At 33.8% G+C, this 23,255-nt stretch overlaps 1 protein-coding gene across 9 annotated transcripts in view; it reads left to right on the top strand.

Moving 5' to 3' along the window:
* Nucleotides 1-22,447, top strand: part of USP45 (ubiquitin specific peptidase 45) — a 65,599-nt gene extending 43,152 nt beyond the window's left edge. For 6 of the 9 annotated variants that reach the window (XM_001503881.6, XM_070223594.1, XM_070223596.1 and 3 more), the window contains 9 exons: nt 3,145-3,226; nt 5,079-5,170; nt 6,397-6,453; nt 6,801-6,944; nt 8,231-8,906; nt 10,577-10,674; nt 14,810-14,896; nt 17,922-18,075; nt 18,684-22,447. In XM_001503881.6, the coding sequence (XP_001503931.1) occupies nt 3,145-3,226; nt 5,079-5,170; nt 6,397-6,453; nt 6,801-6,944; nt 8,231-8,906; nt 10,577-10,674; nt 14,810-14,896; nt 17,922-18,075; nt 18,684-18,814 (1,521 nt within the window). In that variant the 3' untranslated portion in view covers nt 18,815-22,447. Of the gene's footprint in view, nt 1-2,967; nt 3,227-5,078; nt 5,171-6,396; nt 6,454-6,800; nt 6,945-8,230; nt 8,907-10,576; nt 10,675-14,809; nt 14,897-15,090; nt 15,187-17,921; nt 18,076-18,683 lie in introns of those variants that run through there. The other 3 variants (XR_011422109.1, XR_011422110.1, XM_023650850.2) reach the window with 3 other exon arrangements.
* Nucleotides 22,448-23,255: the final 808 nt, after the last annotated feature.

Raw genomic sequence — 23,255 nt, 5'->3', positions numbered from 1 at the left:
CAAGGTAGTTTTAGTGTACATTCTCTCTTTTTGAATGAGGCTGCTATCTTTTCATCTCTTCTTATTCTTTGCCCATTTTTCTCCTGGATTTTGATCCTTTGCTGATTTATAAAGCTTTTTGTGTTCTAGGGAGAGAATACGTTTCCAAGTTTGTCATTTGTGCTTTGATTTTGCTTATAATATGGCAGTGGTTTTTATATAAATAAATTTTTAAACAAGTTTTGTTTCTGAACTTAATCCTTTTTTTTATGGCTTCTGGATATTGAGTCATAAACAGGCATTCTCACTCAAGGTTATAAAAAAATTTCCCCATGTTTTCTTCTAGTACTTTTATGATTCATTTTTAGATTTAAATCTTGATCTATTGATATTTATCCTGTTCCCAGGATATTTCCTTTTTTCCTCTTTGACTGTCCTACAGTTAGCCAAGCTGAATAGTATGCTTTTCCCACTAAATTGGTAGCACTCTAATTATTCTAGCTTTTCATTTGCGTTTATTTCCCAACTTCCCCTTGGTTCTGTTTTCTTATCTGTTTGAGTACTAGGATCATACTTTAAATTATGAAGGTTTTGATGCATTTTAAGAAGTCTAATAGGACCAGCTGTCTCTCACTTCACTTTCCCCCAGAGTTTTCATTGCTATTCTTGTTTATTTTTCCATGTCTAGTTTAGAGCTGATCTTCCCTTCAACCTTTCACATTCAAAAAAAAACCTCAAAAAACCCCAAACTATTGCTATTTTTACTGGAATTATGTTAAATGCATACATTTGAGGGGGAAGATTGGTATGTTTCTAATGTTAGGACCTATCCAAGAACATGATGTGTCTTTCCATTTGATCAAGTTTTCTTTTCTGTCTGTACCAGCAGTATTTTAAAGTTTTCCTCAGTTAGATCTTACACATTTCTTAGATTTATTCCTAGTAATTTTATCTTTTTAGCTGTTATTATAAATGGGGTGTTTACTTCCATATCTTCTAAGTGATTTTTGTTTGTGTGTATGAAGGCTGTTGACTTCATTATATTTATATACCCCATAATAAATTCTCTTATTATTTGTAGTAGTTTTTCATTTCAGTTGGTTTTTTTGGCTTTTCCAAGTAAGAAGTCATATTGTCTGCAAGTAGTTTTATTTCCTTTATAATTTTTATACCTCTGAGATTTATTTTTCTATTAAATACATTGGCTAAAACTTTAATAAAATGGTAAATAATAGTAGTGAATGGGGATATCAAGGGATTTGATATATCATATTAAATCTAGTAATGTGATGGCTTATATTGATAGATTTCCTAATATCTCTGCATTTCTAGAATAAAAAAACCTTCTTAGTCATACTGTTCTATTCTTTTAATGTGCTGCTGTATTCTGTTGCTTTTGATCGTTTATTTAGAAATTTTCATAAGTGATATTGGTGTGTGTTGTGTGCACTCTCTGTCAGCTTCTGGTAGCAATATTATGCTTCAAGAAAATAGTTTGCAGGTGTCCCTTTTCCAATGCCCTGGAACATAGGTTTAGTGGCATTCCTCTGTGAAATTGTTAGGGCCCAGACGTTTTTGTAAGGAGTACTATTTAACAGCGTTCTCCCCCTCACCCCCCATGAAAGCTGGGAGATTTTCTGGGATTAATTTCCTGGAAAATTATCTATTTTTTTTCTGAATTTTCAAATGTAATTACATGAGAGTTGAGCAAAGTGGCTGCTGATCACTTTAAATGTCTTTAATTTTGTTGGTTTCTCTTTTTTCTTAGATGTGATGTATCCTTTTCATCCGTATCTTGATTAAGATTAGCTAGGGGTTTTATTCATACCCCACCTACAGTATCAGCTTTTGATTCCTCTATTAATTCTCTTCAGTTTCTACTTTATTAACTCTTTCCTTCTACTTTTGCTCAGTTTTGAGATCCTTTTTCTAAATTTATAAGTTGGCTGCTTAATTGATTTGTTTTTATTCTTTTCAATTGATTTAAATTTTTAAGGCTGTGAATTTTCTTCCGAACAGTGGGAAGTATCCTGGATTCTGATGTAGTGTTTTTATTATTCTCTGGGAAGTCTGCAGTTTGGGTTTAGTTTCTCTTTGACATAATTTTTTAACAACAGAATTATGTATCATTTTCACACCAGAAAGTCCAAGTCAAACAGTGGTTTCACATATGAACTGGTGAATAAAACTTTACTTTTAAAAAAAATCTTTTGAAGGATAATCAACAAGCTTTCTCCTCACCCCACTGTTAAAATGTGAATTAGAGAAGATTAAATTCATCCACTAATTAGGGGCATAATTAGTGTTAAAGATAATTTATTAGCTTAAATAAGTCTTTGTTCTTAGAATATATAGTTTTATTTCATTCTGAAAGTTTTCTGTGAAGTTGTATCTTTCCTAAAATATACACAAGAGATGTGGAATTGTAAACCTTGTCATTTACTAAGAGCTGCTAAGACTTTAATATATGATCATTATTGACAACTAAATTCAAATAAAATGATAATTAAGATTTGGGGTATTCTTCTTGCTGCGGGCATTAAATGATGTTCTGGACTTTAGTCATATGTGTATATAAATAAAATAATCTACATGGAGGTCACAGTGACAGTTTAATAGCTTCTTGTATATTCAGATTTTCTTCATAGACAAGAAATTGTATATGGTCTATTTGTTGCTTTTTGTCCTGGTTCAGGAATGCATCATTTTAGGAGCAGAGTAGGGGAGAGGGAGGGAGCGAGGAGAGAGGAGAAGAGAAGGGAGGAGAAGGAGGACTTAGTCTAAAGCTGTAAGAACAATGAGCCTGGCTACTTGCCTTTTGTAGACTGAGGACAAGTCTTTAAACCCAAGAGAGAACCTAAGCATAGGAACTTTGATTCTTATTTGGGGGAGAATTTGGCATTAGAGAATTGTTTACTCATGAAATTTTAGAACTGGAAGAAGGCACGTATTTAATTCTTTAAAACTTTCAATCAATTTATTTTACAGCCTAGGGAACTGAGATCCGGAGTACCTTGCTGTTTGAAAGTCCTCCTGTTGTTAAGAGGATGAGGCTTGAGTTAAGTGTTACTAAACCGACTCTATTCAAAGGAACACAAAATACCGCTTTGAAAGAATCCATTCTGTATCGATTCTTATTAAATTCTTATTAACTTTGTTTTATAGAGAATACAAGCTAGCATTCTAAAAGCATTCAACAACCCAACTACTAAAACAGCTGATGATGAAACTAGAAAAAAAGTCAAAGGTATGTTGAGTGTTTCACTGTTAGAACTTTCTTCTGCAAAAAGTGTTAAAAGTTTCTTTTCAGGGGAAAAAGAACTGAGCATTATGTGAACTTAATTCTCTAGAGTAGTGGCCGTAAAGGGAGGGTGTACTTAACTCCAATGGCTGCAAGATAGTCTAGTGGGTCATAGAAAGAAAACATTAGAATCTATGTGAATTTTTAACAGTAAAACTAAGGGAGACTCGAAGGGTTGTTGACAGTAGCAGCCTCATCTGGAAGTTCATTTTCGTCATAGTGTATCATCTTGAAGTTGACGTGTGCTTGGATAAGTGGATTTATGGATATTATCTAGCTTTAACTGGATAAAATGCTTAAGTGCTCCAAAGATGCCTGCAAAGAAGCCATTTATTGAAGAGAGTGCTAGTGAGTCAAGCTACGTGTCTACTTTACTCTTGGTGTTGACTCTTCATCAGGCAAAATATGAGGCAAAAGCCATGATTATCTAATCAAAGCTGGTCATTTATAATTATCAATATGTAATTGTGGGTTTACATCCTATGTTACTAGCGATTTACCTTGTCCTAAATGTATATTCTGCCTTGAGGTATTAACTAATGATAGTATGAAGTCATCATTTTTAGAAGACATTTAAATATAATATTTGTATTTTATTTTTTCTCTTTACTAACTTCTATTTTTTTGTAGTGTTATGTGTACATACTACATGTCTATAATTTATGAACAGTTATGCATCCATTGTGATTGTATCTGCCAAAACTTATGTACAGTTAAGTGTTCAAGATTTTAAAAAATGTAGATTCTCGACTCTCTGTTCTTTTGTTTTGAGATAGCGCCATCTAGTGCATACTTAGAATAACTGCCTGGGTTTTCTTTCACCTTTTTCCAGTTTTATCTTTTCTATTTTTAATTCCTTGTACGATTTTTCTTAATGAAACATCTTACTTTACCATAATTTATAAATATTTCTAATCACAATTAATAAATGTTTACTGATATATCCAGATGTAAGTCTGCCCTGTCATTCAGTGCTTCAAATAATGTTTTAAAATGATTGTATATGTTGTTTATATGAAATTTGAAGGTAGATACCCAAAAAAGATAGAAGTTTGAAGGAGGAGTGAGTAGGTTTGTTAATACATTTTTCCCCATGGTTTAATATGGAGAATTTCAAACTTCTATTAAAATAGAGAGAATCATACAATGAAGCCCCACGTACCCATTACCCCACCTAAACTACCTTCAGTTCATGCTGTATTATGTTTCGTCTGTCTCCTTCCAACCCTAGATTATTTTGAAGCAAATCATAGCCATAATTTCCTTTGATTTATAAACATTTTCCAAACAGAGTAATTTTAACCTTTTTAATATAACTGAGCAGTTATATATGTAACTATTATTTATTGCCATGTTAATTCTTTACACTAGGCTATGTTTACTTGTCTTTTACTGCTCTGTTGTTTCCATAGTTATGGTCCTGACATCTGTAGCCCTTACAGCATAACCTCCTTTCCCATCCCTCTATCCACCTTTAGGTTGGGCCCAGGGGCTTTAAAGGGTTAATGGGAGCAGTCGACGTGTGGTATGAATAGTGGCTGTTGCTCAACTTCTTTTACCTCTTAAGTTTAAGAAGAGTTTGTTATTTCTTGGAGACTACTGTAGTTGATAGTCACATTTTCTCTGCAGCATTGTAAAGGAGAAAGACATTATAACATCAGATAGTAAAATGTATTAAACGTGGTACTGAACGTCTGCCTTGTTCAGATTTCTTTTGAATCAACAGAAAAAAAGCACGTTACATTGTTAGGTTGATGGTTGACATGTTCTTTTGCATTTAAAAGTGTTATTTTTACAGCATATGGAAGAGAAGGTGTGAAAATGAACTTCATAGATCAGATCTTTGTTGGTGAATTAACTAGCACGGTCATGTGTGAAGAATGTGCAAATGTAGGTAACGTTAGAATTCACTTTAACGTGGAATAGATTACAATCACATTGTTTTTGTTTCCTTTCACATATAATCATCAGCAACTTTTATTTTTGTGACTGATCACAACATAATAGTTTTTGAAAGTCTTTTGAAAATAGATCCTTCAATCCTAGGAAGTAAATTTTTAAGTAAATATGTTACTTTGTTTTTCCTTTCAACATACCCGTGAAGTTCTTTTAGCCTATTTTAATATGCTTGAATGTGTTAGCTATTTGTTTGGATAGAAACGAAAGAGAAACTTCTGTGAAGAGAGTAACTATATTATGTAACTATATATTGCCCTGAAATGTAATTCCAATAGAACTAACTTAATATAGTAACATAATGTATGGTGATCTACCACTTTTCATTTAAAGTTTACATTTATATGACTTGTTGAAGATTTTTTTTTTAAGTAGACAACTCATCTTTGAATTTAATGATAATTTTTATTTTGAATGCTATCTTTAATAACAACTTAAAGTATATATAAATTTTTCTAGGTTTTCAATTGCTTTGTAAGGAATATTTCTGAAAGTGTATGGCTTAGAGTATGATGGGTTTAAACTTGTGTCAGATTTTAATCTGTGTCCATTTTCCTGTGCCAGATTGTGGAGTACCTTTCTATCCTCTCTAGTCCTATAAAGTCAGGATTATATATTATATCTTCTTCTAGCCTGTCATATTGAAGCACAGAATGTGTCAACATGTATGACTTAAATTTCTAGTATATTCAGCATAGACGATTTCTGTCTCACAAGCTAGAGAGTATCTTTTAAAACAGAATTATCCTAAAGAATCCACAAAATACAGTCAAGCTCTCTGACTTTTTTCATGGCTTTTTCTTAACATATCATATTTTATTTAATTTATGACACTAATTTCACCAAAAATATTTATAAATGTTTGTCTTTAATCAATTGTATTAAACACAGTTTATTTTGAAGTTACTTTTAATATTACAGGTTAGTCATATTGACAATATTATAAAATTCAAGTGGGTTGCGTTTATTGACGTTTTGGGATATCTTGTTTGGATGAACAATATGTGCTGCTATATCCAATTAAATCACTTTTTGTTCAGAAACATCTTTTGACTTAAAGTTTTAAGTTGCCTGGGAAGTTTGGTTTCTTTGAGACTTTACAAAACTACATTGTCTATATTATAATTCTAACTGAAGTTCTCAATGTTTTTTTTTTTAAGATCTCCATGGTGAAAGATCCTTTTATTGATATTTCACTTCCTATAATAGAAGAAAGGGTAAGGAGAAAAAAGCTTCATAATAAATCTTTTGTGAAGGGCATTTATTTATTCATATATTTAGATATTTGTTGAGCATATTATCAGATACCTGAGAGTCATTATTTTATATATATATAATTGAGTTTGTACAGTGTATTTGATATTGTGTTTGTGTATATGTACATAAAGTATGATATAGTTCTTATTCTTAAGGAATTTAAACTCTTATGCTTTATATTTTGAGAATTAATGGTAAGGAAATTATCTCTATATATTTCAGATGAGATAGAAATTTTAAAAAGTAGATGATATCCAGAATTTATTTCCTAAAAAAGTTTTGTGTTATGTACATGGCATCCATATAGGTTTCAAAACCTGTACTTTTGGGAAGAGTGAGTAAATATAGAAGTTTACAGGAGACAGATAATGGTCAGTACAGTGGCACTTCTACTATAGAACATACTCATCATCCCAGAGCCAACAAGAAGCATCCTTCATCTAAAGAGAAGGTAAGATTATGTGCCTTTGTGAGCATCTGTTATTTTAAACTTTTTATTCAGAAAAATTTCAGAACTATATCAAAAGTAGAGAAGATGTTTAATAAACTCCTCTGTACCAATTTCTCAGCTTCATAATTAGCTCCTGGCTGATCATGTTTTATCTGTATCTATCCCACATTCTCCCTCTCCCCATCATGGATTATTTTGAAATAAATCCCAAACATATCATATACTTCACTGTGTATCTCTAAAAAGATAAATACTCTTTTTAAAGACATAACCACAGTACCATTATCATACCTAAAAATATTAATAACGTCTTAATAGCACCACCATCCAGTCATAATTTACATTTCTGCAGTTGTCTCATAAATATTTGGTTTTTGTTTTTGCTTTTTAAATTGTGTTTGAATTCAGGATCTAAAAAAGATCTATAGATTGCAGTTGATTGCCATGTCTCTTAAATCTTTTAATCTACAGATTCCCCCTCCCCCTTCTTTTTTCCTTTGCAATTTATTTGTTGAAGAAATTATTTTTTTTCAGCCATTTCTCAAATTGCCACATTCAATAGTAATTCATTTTGCTATTGCATCCACATGTTGTTAACAGGTGCCTCTGTCTGCTTTATTTTGTCTCTAAGTTAATTAGATCTAGAGGCCTAATTAGGTTTAAGTTTGATTATTTATTTAACTTTTGGCAAGAAACTTTTCAAGTAGTGGTGTATACTTCCATCAGGGAGGTGTGTGTCATATTGGGTCTCTCTCTTTCCGTGATGTTAGCAGCCATCAATGACCGTTGTCTAGACCCATTATTTCACTAGGGACATACATGGTTGTTGAATTATCCCATATAAATTTAGAGAAATCAATCTGAATTTGCACGTCATTTAAAAAAGCTTTTACATGACATGATGTATGCTAACATGGTAAATTGATATGGTATTAGATTTAACTTATTCTGTTAGAAGGTTCTTTAAGTGGCAAGACTACAGAGAATGTGTGGAGGTTCACACTTGAAAAGCCTCCCGCACAGCGCTGTTCCACAAAAGTCCTTTTACCGTCTCCACAAATCGGTAACCACTATTGTTGGTTTCTTGTGTAAAGGTTTACTTTTAAATTAGGACTATTCGCTAGTTATCTTCTGATGATTGTAGTTCAGTTAGATTTAGGAAATGGATTTCAGAGGTACTAGAAATATATTTGTTTAATAATTGTGGAACATTTAAATAGGACATTGGCATTTATTTTCAGTAAGGTCACGAGATTCTTTTCTCTGAAAACACTGTCAACTTACAGAATCAACTAATTCATGGCAGAAAACATATAAGAAAATTGTCATCTGGAGAAGATAAAGCTGTTGACATCCACTGGAAAAATGAAAACCTTGAAATGGATGGGGATTCTTCAGTGCTGGCAAGCATCGCAAATACTGAATCAACTCTGACTGGAAGCCCTACCGATGGCAGTGAAAAGGAAGCCAGCCATTCTGAAAGTAGTGTTGATGCTGACAGTGAAGCTTCAGAATCTGAAAGTGCTACTAAGCAGACTGTGTTGTTGAGATCCACTGGTGGATACACGGTGCACGCAATGGGACACCTTCACCATGTGTCCACAAGTGAACCACCCACCAGGGAGACTGACAGGGGTCATGAGGGAGTGGCGGAAGCTATGGCTGAACTTCGTTTGAGCAGCACTGTAACTGGCGATAGAGATTTTGAAAAGGAAAATCAGCCACTAAATGTTTCAAATAATTTATGTTTTTCAGAGGGGAAGCATATGGTGTCTCACAGCCCCCAAAATGCTTTTCAGACCCTCTCTCAGAGTTATATAACTACTTCTAAAGAATGTTCAGTTCAGTCCTGTCTCTACCAGTTTACGTCTATGGAATTACTAATGGGAAATAATAAGCTTCTATGTGAGAATTGCACTCTCACAAAGAAACAGAAGTATCAAAAGGAAAGCAGTTCTGCAGGTAAATATTAGCTTAATTTTTTTTCTTTTTTTTTAGTTTTCAATATTCAAGGATTATCTAATAGTCAGTGACTAGTGCATTATAGATCCCAAGTAGAGGAACCTAAGAACCTTGTCTCCATGCTTGAGCTGTTTGGAGTTACAGATTGTCTCATTCATATTTGTACCTCAGCACTGAAGACACTGACTGGACAGAGTAAATTTTCAATAGATTTTTGCTGAAATAAATTGAATAACAGGAAGTATCCATCTCTGCCTTGAAAATGCAAATCCACATAATCTTATTTCAGGGGACTAACTCTCTGAGATCTTTTCAGAAGAAATTTCCCCAAAACTTAACAGTGGTATCAACTAGTGATATTAATGATGAAATTAATGTGCTTACAAATCTCACCAATTTAGTGTAAAGTCATATCATAAGTTATAAGTTTGAAGATTTTAAATAATTCTTTGCTGTAAAGCTAATATAGTAACTATATTTAGTTGACCAGAGAAAAGTGGAAAAAAGAGGGTTTGTCAAGTAAGAAATTTTCAGTGGACCACTAGTCTTGATTAAATCAAGAGAATACTCTGATTCTTAGTGCCTGATTGTTTCAAAATGTAGATTTTATTATTATTCAGGTATGGTGAGGCCAACAGATCAGGAGACAACTGCCACTGAAAAGATACTTTGTTACTCACAGTTCCTAGGAGGAGGGGGCCACTAAGCAATGCCATGCAGGGCCACATGGGGAAGCACCAGGATTGGTCAAGAGGCAGAGGGAGCTGCAGGGGCGGGGGGCGGGGGGGCGGGGAGAACGTGGGCAAGAGCCTTTACTGTGGTTTCCAAGGGAAGGAATGGTCAAGGCAGGGTAAACAGGTTTAGGATTGACTAGTTTCGAATAATTTCAGTGGGCTCTGGGGTATAGGGGCAGTCTCTAGTTGTCTGGTACCTGGCCCGGGTGTGGTTAGGGCAGGTGGATAGTGGCCTAGAGTATAAGAGCCCAAGAAAGGAGGTGGCTGGGGTATGGGCTTTGAATTGGTTGGTTTGCATATGAAAGGCACACTTAAGTTGTTTACTGTCTCGGAATTAGCTAGCCCTGGGAGAGGCTGGCCCTCCAGTGTTAGCAGAGCCCCAGATGTCAAAGCATCAGACTAAAGACATGCTTAATACACTAGTAATTAAAGAAATGTCTAGATGGGAGAAGAAAGAAATACCAACTTACGTTAATCTAAGTTAAATATGCAATTGGCCATATTCAAATCCTATCACAAGTCCTTTGTAACAACTTTTTATTGAAATGCCCCATTATTTTCATAATATGTGATCTCCTTTCACTGCAGTGAGTAATGACCCAATTTTTTCAACTACAAGTATGTTTCTGGTGGTCTTTGACTGGAGGGCATTGACATAAGTCACTACTAGTCCATCTGCTTTCCAGCTTCCAAAATTTACTTGCAAGTGTCACCTCCCCTGTTTTCTGTCCTTCTAAATGTGTGCCTTTTTTAAAAATCCCTTTCATTTCAGTGGGCTTTTGGAAAGGAGTAGAGGCACCCTGTAACCAGAAATCTGATTTCTTTAACTTTTCAAAAATGTGGTATGACACTTTTATGTAAATGTTTACTATATTTTATGGTAGATAATGTATAAAATGGAATTTTACAAGTAAATGTATTTTGTATTTTATGCAGAAAAGAAAGCAGAAGGGGTTTATACAAATGCCAGGAAGCAGTTGCTCATTTCTGCTGTTCCAGCTATCCTAATTCTCCACCTTAAAAGATTCCACCAGGTGAAAGTCCCTGTTGTAGCACTGTAGTAATTTTCATCATAGGTTTTACAGAGCCCTAGATCTTGTAAAATTCTGTCAAGGATTAGATAGTAATTTATTGAATTTAAAAATTTATTATTTACTGCCTTTTCAGCTGTAACAGTTTACAAGACTTTTCTAATTAAATTGTCTAATTCACAATATTTGAAGATTAAGGTGGAAGGAACCCACGTAGGGTGTGTGTGTGTGTGTGTATATGAATGGAAAATAAGACTTATTAAGAATCCTTATTTAGAAGCAGGGAAAGAGCAAAGTACACATAGCTTTCTGAGCTCTCAGGATCCTGATGAGAGGAGTGCATGGGCTGGGCATGGTTGGCTAGGATTAAATGCAGAAAGGGTTGCAAAGCAGGCCCCACCCCTATAGGACTCTACAATGGGAGGGAACCTAAATATTTTTAATGTGACAGGTTTTTCTACAATTATTTATAGGTTTTGTTTTTTTTAAGGTATGCTTTTTGGTGAGGAAGATTGGCCCTGAGCCAACATCTGTTGCCAGTCTTCCTCTTTATCTTTCTCCCTAAAGCCCCAGTAGATAGCTGTATATCCTAATTGTAGGTAATTCTAGTTCTTCTATGTGGGATGCTGCCACAGCATGACTTGATAAGTGCTGTGTAGGTCCCTGCCCAAAATCCAAACCAGTGAACCCTGGGCCACCAAAGTGGAGCACCTGGGCTTAACCACTATGCCACCAGGCTGGCCCCATATTTATAGTTTTCTTTTTCTTTCTTTCTTTCTTTTTTTTTTTTTTGAGGAAGATTAGCCCTGAGCTAACATCTGCTGCCAATTATCCTCTTTTTGCTGAGGAAGACTGGCTCTGAGCTAACATCTATGCCCATCTTCCTCTATTTTATGTGGGACCTCTGCCACAGCAGCTTGACAAGTGGTATGTAGGTCTGCAGCTGGGATCTGAACCAGTGAACCCTGGGCTGCCGAAGTGAAACATGCAAACTTAACCGCTGTACCACTGGGCTAGACCCCTCCATATTTATAGTTTTAATCCAATGCCTTATCTCATCTTTTTCTTTTCTTCCCCAAAGCCCCAGCACATAGTTGTATATCCTAGTTGTAAGTCATTCTAGTTCTTCTATATGGGATGCCACCACAGCATGGCTTGATGAGCAGTGTGTAGGTCCACACCCAGCATCCGAACCGACGAACCCCAGGCTGCTGAAGCAGAGTGTGTGAACTTAACTACTGGGCAATAGGGCTGGCCCCTCCATTTTTTTTTTTTTTTTTTGCATTTGATAAAATGATTTTAAAGTTTCTCTTGGAATAATGAATAAGTGAAAATATCAAAACATTTTTGAAAAAGAAGTGGTGATTTTTTGATACCAGTTTTAAACTAAAACTATAATAATTAAAACAGTATGGTCAGAATTGTTTATAAATAAAATAGCGTAATTTAAAGCTCTTTATGGTAAAGGAAGAATCTCAAATCAGTTGGGAAGGGAGCTGGATTATTCAGTAAAGGACTTAGAAAAAATAGCTGTTTGAGGAAATAAAAATTTAGAGCTTCCCTTTATACTATGTATCAATACTATTTTCAGATAATTTTTTTAATTGTCTGAAACATTATCAAAAGACCAGAAGAAGACTTCAATGAATGTTAACCTGACCTCTGTGTGGAAAGTTTTCTAAATATAAAACCCGTGAAAGAAATCTTAAGGGAAGATTGAGAGCTTTGGTTATATATCTGCAATATTTCATGTGGGCCACAGATAGGCAGGAAGAGATTTTTCTCTACACCCCCATCCCTGTCCACAGAAAGATTAGATTAAGTTCTTGAGTTTCTATCACCACGGTTATAGAAACTCGGGAATGAAAAGGGCACGGAGAGTAGAAGCAGATGTATCCTGTCTCATTACATCAGAATGTCTAATGGAAGCTGTATGTCTGCAGTGACTCTGTGTGAACAAGATAGGGTCACGCCAGATCTGAGAAACTAATTCCATGATGTACCACAGTTATTTTGTATTTGGTACTTGCATCCCTATTTAGGAACAACTTACAGGAAGAATGAATGCCCTTAAAGGGAAATATTTACAGACATTTTGATCCCGTCTTGCTCTCAAGCTAATGTAATGTCAGCAAAGCCACATTCTCATTCCCAGGGACTTGGAATTATAGGGAGCAGAGTCTCTAAGCAATGTCTCTACTTCTAGTTTTTTAGTGTCCCTTATTTCTCTATAGTAACTTTGGAGCTGTATATCAGAAACATCTACAACACTGAAAAGCAAATCTCAAACAGGCTAGAGATCTTTGTCATGAGTACAGTAAATGATTAATATCCTAAATATGTAAAGAGCTCTCAAAGATCAATAATAAAAATATCAAGACCCTAATAGTAAAATCGTAAAGAACATGCATTGACAATTCATAGAAGAAGTAAAAATTCCAAGAAAGTATGAAAAAAAGTCCATCCTTTCCAGCAAAACAAATGCAAAATAAAATGACAGTGAGATTCCTTTTCTAACCTGTCCAAATTGGCAGAGATCCGGTAGTGTTGATAAGGATGAAATGAAATATAGGCATTCTCATGTGCCAGCAGTGGGAGTGTAAGTTGGTAACGCCTAGGAAGTAATTTAATAATATATATCAAGAACATTAAGTGATGTTTTGAATAAAACATTTTTGAAGACAAGTAATTCCTTTTGGCTAATTCCACTTCTAAGAACCTATTGCAAGGAAATAGAGATATACACAAAAATGTGTATCCCAGTCATTGTAGATTATGTCAGATGTGAGGCCTAGTGTAAGTGTCCAATGTGCCGGACATCAGATTTATATTTTAATGACATGGGGAAAATACTTAGGATATATCATTCAGTTAAAAGAAAAAGAAAAAAAAGTCAGGAGACTGCACATGACCAAATATAAGGCAAGATATTTTCCAAAAATGATCGCCTAGAAAAAGAGATTCATCTTAAATTAAAGCCCATTATGAAGTCTCTACTGTTATGGCATAATTTCTCAACAGCAAAGTCCTGTTTGGGGAGAACGCATTGGCCTGAAATGACCTCACACAGTGCTGATGCTGGATGCTTATAGAGAAAAAAGGAGGCAGACTAATCAAATACAGATCAAATAACTATTCCAGGGAGATGACCTCATCATTTCATGTCAGATAGCCTTCTAAAGATCACTTGGAAAAACAAATCAGTGGTTGGGTATATTTTGGTCAAAAAATAAGGTTTTTTTCTTTAAAGAAAGATAAGAAATAGGCAACAGATCTACAGTAAAATTATGTGATTGGTAAGCAAATGAAAAGACTAGTCATTGAAGTAAGTCATGAAAGCCTCGCATGAAAGGTTGTATCTATTCGTTTTTGTATAGCGAACAGTTCAGATTTAAGTATCTTCTCATTCCAATAGAGTCCTTTTCTGTTTGTGGGTTTCCTATCCAATAACTTTATAGTCTGTCAGCTAGTTTTTATTATCATTACGTAGTGCAAAGTGTACATTTTTCAAGGTCTGCCTTTGGAAATTAAAAATAGAGAAAGAAGTAGAGCTTATTTAGAAGCATACTAAAACATGAGGTTTCATTTTGATTTATAATACATAGCATTTACTTTTATTAATAAAATGATTTGAGTGTTCAGGCTTTTTTCTTTTTAATGAATGAATATCATTGAATTTTAGAACTGAAAAGGACCTAATCTAATTCATGCAGCCCACTTTCTGCCTTGATCTAGATGAGTTTGCCTCGAGTTAACTGTTACTCAGTCATTGAGTCAGGCCTAGAACACCAGGTTCCTGACTCTTTAGTTGAATCTATTTTCATGATAATATGTGTGTCAGTAGCTTAGCTTTTATCACATTGACTTTATTTTTACCTAACTGTTGAAAAGCCACAGTGAAGGTGATTATTATCATATTGTTTGTGGTAAAAATGCCTGTGTAAATGAATGATCTTTGAAATAATAGTTTATGAAACCTAATTAAAAACTTAGTCATATATCAGTTTTGGACTATTCATTAGTCATGTTTTGATATCTATGAAAAAATTAACTTTTAGGATTCCTCTCTTGGTTTTAACTGACAAACATGATTTAAATTAATTGTTGCATTGAAAAATTTTGTTTTGGTCTTTTTAAGGCTGGCTTGAGTCTTCGCAAAGTAAACAGACATGTAGATTTTCCACTGATGCTTGATTTAGCACCATTCTGTTCTGCCACTTGTAAGGTACAGTATATTATTAAGATATTTGACCTGCAAATAATATGCTTAAAAGTATCCTGTGTATTGTTTATTAGGCCATGCTTTTCTTTCTTTAAATAAGCTTCTCTTCTGAAAGGGAATTTTATAGTTAGTGAAGTTAAATCAGTAACGTGGAACATTTGACACACTGAATATGACTTTTGTCCTTTGGGAGACAGAGTAAAGAAAAGTTGAACAGATGTGTAAAGTATGAGGCATGGTGGTCATCAGAGCTGCTTGTAAATGCTACTAGAAGCAGATAGTTGCTGAGAGAGGTAAGCAGATTTTGTGCCCTCTCCTGTTCCTTGTAAATGATGTTCCTAATTAGCAGTAGTTTTAGCATTTATAGAGTTATTTATCTTTTGCAAATCAATATGCTAGTGCATTGTTTTTCTTGCCATTTCCTGTACACTACTGAGAACAGTGCATTTGTCAGCTGAGGATGATACTTTAAAATTGCTAATACTTTCATAATTAGGTATAGAAAGCAGACTGGTTTATAATTGCTTATACTTACATGTAAGAACTGTGTGGGTGAAATCAATGACCTTGTCCTTCTTGAGAGAACCAAACAGTTATGGGATAACATATTGTCCTGTTCATGATTCCTTGTTAGCAGTCTGGGTTTTGTGGTATTAATAGAATGCTTATTGAACTTAATATTTTCAATCCATTGATCAGTCAAAACAAAAATATCTTAAATCCAGGGCTGACCCTGTGGCCTGGTGGTTAGATTACTGTGCTCCACTTTGGCATCCTAATTTGGGACCCAGGGCCTGGACCTTCACCACTGGTTGGTGGCCATGCTGTGGTGGCAACCCACATACAAAATAGAGGAAGACTGGCACAGATGGTAGCTCAGGGCGAATCTTCCTCAAGCAGAAAGAGGAAGATTGGCAACAGATATTAGCTCAGAGTGGATCTGCCTCAGAAAAAAAAAAACCCAGAAAAACTTAAATGCAATTTGTCAGTGAATCCAGTTCATCTGCTGTGGAATACCAGCAATATCTGTCAATTGTTAATACTCAGTATTCATATAATTTGATATTGTGGTAAACAAAATGTAATTTAACAAGCTCTGTATTAAATTTATGAAAACATATTTTTTAAATTATGTATTATGGAGAATTTCCAACATACACAAAAGTAGACCAGTGCAATGATACCCTTCACCCATCACCTAGCCCTAAAACCTTAGATACATGGCCAGTTCTGCGCCATCCACATGCTCATCTACTTCCTCCTCCCATATTACTTTGAAACAAATATCGGACATAATTTCATTCATAAATATTTCTCTGTGAATCTCTAAAAGATAAGAAGCGCTCCCCTCCTTTTTTTTAATATAACCACAATACCACTTTCACACTAAAAAAATTAAGAATTCTTTCATATCATCTAGTTTATGTATTTCCAATTGTCTCATAAATGAAGTTTTTAAAATGAATTAATATCCAAGTAAGGGCTATACATTATGATTGGACAATGTCTCCTTTAATATATGGTTCCCCTCTCCCATCTCTCCCCCTTTGCAGTTTATTTGTTGAAGAAACTGGGTCATCTTTCTGGTAGTTTCCCATAGTTTAGATTTTGGTGATTTTTCCTCTATCCTGTTTATTTCCTACAAATAGGTAGTTGGATCTAGAGAGGCTTGAAGAGATTCAGGTTTGGTATTCCTTTTTTTTTTTTTTTTTTTTTTTCTCCTGGTAAGGCTGTTTCATAGGGACTGTTCTGTTCTTTCATCAGGTGCCATATAATGCCAATTATCTTTTTGTGATATTAGCCACCAGTGGTACTCAATGCGAGATCTGTGAGTTCATTAAGAATTACAGGGTAATGATATTCTATCCCTGTCATTCCTTCTTCATTTTTTAGCTAGAATATTTCTACATAAAGAGAAATTCCTTTCATCTATTTAGTTATCTTATGGTATATAGTTCTTATAGAAAAGGTGGAATAAATGCTCTATGCTTTCCCTGCCTCCCTTTTAAACCAGTTTTAAGAATAATGAATTAATTCACTAGCATCCTCAAACTCTGATCAATTAATTTATCATTATGAATTCATGGATTTAAACACATTAGATATGTTTCAATTTATTACACTTTTCTTTTTATTCATGCTCTTAATATATCAGTCTAATGGGTCCATAGTTGGCAATTGAAAGCCTTGTCAGTTGGGCTCCTGGGTTAAATTTTAAATGTAAATTTTTAAAATTTTGTTTAACACTTACATTTGAGTTTGGAACTACATATTTTATGTATCAAATGTACAATACAAGATAAATTCAGACAAGTGTAGCTTTTCTCCATATCCATTCTGTTTTTCTCTCTCCTTCTAAATAACCTTTTAAAAAAACTGGTTTCTTCTGTTATTTTTTAAAATATAAGCAGACAGGTATGTATATATACATCTCCCCTCTTAAATAATCATAGCTTCCAATGCCTACCCTTTTTTCTATCTTATTCTTAACATTATATCCTGGAGATTATTTCATAGCAGTATTTAGAAGCTCTCCATTTTTCAAGCAGTATAATACTCTGTTATATGGATGTTTCAGAGTTTATTCAACCAGTCCCCAGTTTATGAACATTTGGGTCTATTCCAGTTTTTTGATATTATAAATAATTCTACAATTAGTACTGTGTGGTGCATGTCTTTTTACATTTTGTTCATATACCTGTGAGATAGACTCCTAGAAACAGGATTGATAAATCTAAGGGTAATACATATATGACTTAGCTAGATAACATGAGATATCCCTCCACAGGGGCTACGCCCCTTTGCATTCCCACATGCAATGTATATGAGTACTCTTTTCCCCACAGCTCAGCCAAGAGAACACTGTCAAGCTTTTGCATTTTCCCAGTCCAATACATTGGAAGAGTATCTCAGTGTAGTTTGAATATGCATTTCTGTTATTTTAAGCAGGATGTACATTTGACTTAATTTTCCTTACAATAGTATTTCACTCAATATTACTAATTTGGGTTTTTTCTTTGTCTCAAAGAATGTAAATGTGGGAGATAAAGTTCTCTATGGTCTCTATGGTGTAGTGGAACATAGCGGCTCGATGAGAGGAGGCCACTACACCGCTTACGTGAAAGTGAGGACACCCTCCAGGAGATTATTGGAACATATCACTGGGAAGAGAAATGTACCTGGTATGCCATCCTAATTTTGTTTTATTTTTAAAAACGAATTTATTCTTCCTTTTCTGGAAGAGGTAAATTATTTCATGGATACCTCAAGTGGATTCACTTGTTGATGTCAAGTGAGAAATACCTTTAAGAGTACTTAGGTCATCTCAGAGAATCTTAAATATCATAAGACTGTCCCTTCTAGGTGATGTGAAGTGACACACAGTTTTTCAAGATATTAAGTCCTTGTTTATTGCAGTGGAGTAGCATTTTATTTACCAATACCAAAAGTTTTTGAAGATATACCAGGTCCTCAGAATAGACTTGGAGTTGAAAATTTGCTGACTTTGCTTATAGACTAGCAAACTAACTTTATTTTTTCCTTTTCTTTTAGTGAAAATGATTCTTTTCCTTGAACAAATATTTACAAGGCTATCTAATTTTTCACTAGATATTTAAAGTAAAATGATACTAGTACTAATGCTTTGAAAGATTAGTTCATTTAGGTAGGTGTTTAACCCAAGAAGAAACAGACTTATACAATAACATCTGGCACTAGATAAATATAGTTTGTGATGAATATGTTGTTTAAGAACATACTTATAAAATTTTACTTCTTTCTGTTTTGTTAGGTTTGAAAGAACCTGATAGTGAGTCGGCAGGCCAGTGGGTCCATGTTAGTGATACTTATGTGCAGGTGGTTCCAGAATCAAGAGCACTTAGTGCACAAGCGTACCTTCTTTTTTATGAAAGAATATTATAATGATTGGTTAATTATTCATGGTAATGATTATTTAGATCACTTTTATTTAAATGCTGCAGTGGTAACCATAATATGCAATGTGCCTTCGTAGTCTTTTCTCTTCTGTAGGAATAGCATGTCCCTCAAATGCTCCTGAACATTTTTACCATTTTGGTAAATGCTTTTAAAGTAAATTAAATTTACTGAGTGCTTTCAAATGTATATTCTTAAACTAAATGTAAACACATGTTTTTAAAAAATTATTTATCCCTGGAAAAACTAGAATTTACAGCAGTAGAGGAAATTCTTTTATGATGTGGCTTATTATTACAAGCATTCAGAAATGATGCTGACTAAATCAAATGGTTCCTTAAAACAGTGTTTCCCAAACGTGAGTCACATACCACCTTTCTGATCTCATATACATGTATGTATACCTCCTGTGCCATTGTTTACTTATTGTTTTTAACCTTATTTTTTAGCCTTATTTTTTTAACCATAGGCTTGTTTTGAGTATATTCCACATTTTATCTGCTAGTTATATTTTTTCTAATAAATATATAAGTATTAAAAATAAATTGTTCATCTATGTAGCACTCCACTTAAAAAATCATCTCAGGGCTATCCAGTAGTAGACGTGCACTGCTGTGTGGGAAACATTGCTATAACATGTATTTACACAATTGGCATAGTGACCTTGTCTTGTTTTGTATGATTCAACCATATAAAAAGACACCACTGTAACTTCAGTAATACAGGTTTACAAATATTATATTGATTAGCTTATTGCTTTGAGGTTTTGAGAACTAGAAAAATATTGAAATACTTCATCAACATATTATTTACAGCCTATTCTTGGTGGAGTTGAGGATAATTTGCAAATGATTAGCCAAGGTCAAAATATAGTGATAGAGAATTGTAACATGCAGAATTGGTAAGTAGAAGTTGTTCATCCCTATGGGACCATAGGGTATTTTGAGATATAAATTACCAAATTATATTTGTAAATGTTATAGAATTATATTCTAATTATACTTAACAGGGAAAGATAATACATTTTCTAGTTCAGTAGGTCAGTAAATGTTAATCATGTTTTCGGGGTTTTGAGATCACTTTTTCTTTGTCTTCATCAAGCAGTATTAATAAGTTCAAGTGAGTTTAGATTTTATTTTAGGGGCATAAAGTTGGCATTTCTGATTTTCTTTTTAAAGAATTAAATACTAGCAAAAATATGATATCTTTTACTGCTAGAATACAAATTATTAAGCTGCCAAAACTTGGCATGAAAATATTACTACTACTTAGGCTTAAATTTAAAAAAAATAATGGCTACTTCAGTGTCACATTATTGAATCAAAACATGTAACTGCAAGGTTCAAGCATCCTAATCATTAGTTCCAACTAAAGACACTAAAGGCAGATACTGGCTACGTGCCTAGTCCCAGTTCATTCTCTGGGGAAGGAAGGGTAAGAAGCGTGGCTGAAGACAATGTGTGGAAATATTTAACCTTCTTAACACACATGTATATACAACATTTTCAAGGTTACCAGTGCTGCCTTTTGATATGTGAATAAATGGAATTGTGATGAGTGTTAAAAAAGGTAATAACATACAAAATGCAGAGCTTAAAAATATCATTGCACAAATTCTGTTTTTAAGCTGTTGAAATTTCAATAGTAGTATTTTTCTTGATTTTTAACAGTGAAATGATGGAGACACATATCTGTGTAAGTTAATCTGCAAACTCAGGTTTTGTCCTGTGAAAGGTAATTTAAAGTGTTTAATTGTAATCTATTAACACTGAAATTTTCAGTACCAGAGCAGTGAATCTTTTTGAAAAATACTAGTTAAATCTCTTTATTCAAGTCAGACTTCTTGGTAATGACAATTACCGTCCCCTCTCACAACTGTAAATATTACGTCACCTCATTTCTCTCCTAGATAAGATACTATTAAAAGGCATGCACTTTTCACTGGATGGTCACCTGCTTCTTGTTTCATTGATAGATAGATGAAAGAAAGAAAGAGAGAAAGAGAAAGAGGGAAGGGAAGAAAAAAGGAAGGGAAAGAAACAAGAGTATTCTTTTCTGTTGCCTCTTGGCTTATGCTTTACACAGTTATAGTCAGAGACGGCGAGTGATAGTGAGGGCAAGAATCAAGGAAAGTGCCTAGGTCCTCTTTTCACTGATCAGATGCCAGGAAAGGCACCAGTGCTATAGTTATCAAATAGGACATCTTTTAAGCTTTATTCTGAGTACCAGTTAAGAGTGATTTTTTGTTGAGTGAGTGACACATTGTAGCTCCAGATCATTACCTCAGTGCTCAAGGACTGCAGTAGTTTTTATGCTCAACTTCACATTTTCTCATTAAGTCTATATTTATTGAATACCTGCTAAGGGTCAGGCACTATGCTGACATTATTTTAACATGTTTTAAAATGGAGAGGCCTATATAAGTTTTAGACATTATACCAGAAGTAACATGCAAATAAGATACTTTTATTTTCATTTCCACAATGTTAAATGAGCTAATTCTGAAATCTGGTTTTTTTTATGGCCTAGAGTTTATGAATGCTTTTCCATGTCTTCTGGTAATGGAATAAATTTGATTTTTTGGATGCCTAAGAGTTTCCTAAGATAGCTTTCTCTATTACAATAGAGAAAGCATGTTAAGTTACACATGGTCTGCATTTAAATTTTTGTTTTTGACTATTTCCAAAGCACATTTGCAGGGGTACTAAATTGTGAAGCTACTGTAATAACAGTAGTTTCCAGATGACCTCAGGAAACAGGATGAACAGATGAGAATGTTTACAGATCCTCAAAACAACTACATAGTGTTTAGCCAAATGAATTTAAGAAGTAAAACAGAGAAGTTTCTCTAGCTTTATTTAGAAACTGGTTTACAGGGTATGTCTAACCCCAGTTTCCTAGTTTTTCCATATTTAAAATGGTAAAATTTTATTATGTGCCAATTATGTGAATATTTTTGACATATCCAATGTATGTCTATGTTTAAGATTTTGTCATTTAATGTCTTTAAAACTGATGTGAATACCACCTTTTTGGGAGGCCAAGGAGAATGGTTCTTGCTGTCAGTTCTAAGAGCAGTTGATACTTGTTTTCTTGTTTTAAATGTGCCAACAGAACTATTTTACTATAATATATTTAAAAGCTCTTAGCTTGCATGTGTGATGATTTTAGCCAGTGATTTTATACAATAACTGAAAAAATTTTCTCAAAATTAAGCTGTGAAATGTTTCAACTTCATATAATTTTTGTAGTACAAAAGAATATCCTGCCTACTCTTCTTAAATTCATATTCATAATTTATTTGCATGTTAGCTGATCAAATAAGCCTAAACCAAATATGTTATGTGCAATAAAATAAAGCCTTTATATATATCTAGAATATTAAGAAAGACTATTTTTAGATATTTAAAATGTTTTGGTCCATGTAGAAATCATCAAATCTGTTTAAAAGATAGATGACTATATTTTTAATTTTGAGTAACATTGGTTATCATTCCTACTGTTTTATCTTTACTTTTTATTGCAGTGTTTTTAGAAAATAGCTATGTAACTTATTGAGCATTATTTTGATATTACTGTATAAACATGCATAATAAATATTAAATTCTTATTTATGTTTCAGCACTGGTCCTGGAGTTTTTGCAATGCACATTATTAACAGAATATTTCATCTATCAACAGTGTATTTGTTTACTTAGCTATATTCAAAATATCCTTCATATTTTAGAAATTCATTATTTCAGAACAAAAATCTTATTATGGGCCACTTTCACTCAGATTTCAGTATCTACGAAGGATGTGTCTTCATCCTTTCAGATGTGTCTCAAAATGTTCTAGTTATTTAGGCAGGATAATTTATTAGGAAATATTTTGTTTACCTGTTTGTTTCTATTTACCCTCTTTTGGATCATGAAGCTCCTTGAGGTTATGATTAAAGTTATAGACCATGTTTCATTTGTTCAATAATGTGATAAGTATTTATTGAATACCTGCTGTGTAGGTAGGTAAGCATTGGGGATACAGCACTGAAGACAGAAATCTCTTTAAGAAGTGAGGAAATAGACATTCTAAGAAGTGAAGAGTAAGGAAAAGATGTATCAAATGGTAAATGATATGGAGAGAAATCAAGGAACATAACCCACAGAGCCATATAGGAATTAAGGTCCGGGGATGAGGGATGTTCTAGGGATAAAAGGTGTCATGATATTAATCCCGATAGTCCCAAAGGGAAGCTATGAGTGTTGGGGAAAGAGGAAAGTTTTAATTCTGGGGCCCTCTCTTCAACCTGCTAATGGCAATATAGAGGCTGGGAAGGGAAATCTTGACATTTGTATCTTCTCAGAAAAATATATGCCCCAGATTTTTGTATGTAAGTTCAGAGGTTCATGGACCCCCAAAGCCATTTTCACACCTTTTTAAAATTGCACTC

This window comes from Equus caballus, chromosome 10 (genome assembly GCF_041296265.1).
Source record: "Equus caballus isolate H_3958 breed thoroughbred chromosome 10, TB-T2T, whole genome shotgun sequence".
NCBI classification, from domain to species: Eukaryota; Metazoa; Chordata; class Mammalia; order Perissodactyla; family Equidae; genus Equus; species Equus caballus.
This window is presented reverse-complemented; position numbering and strand designations above follow the sequence as displayed.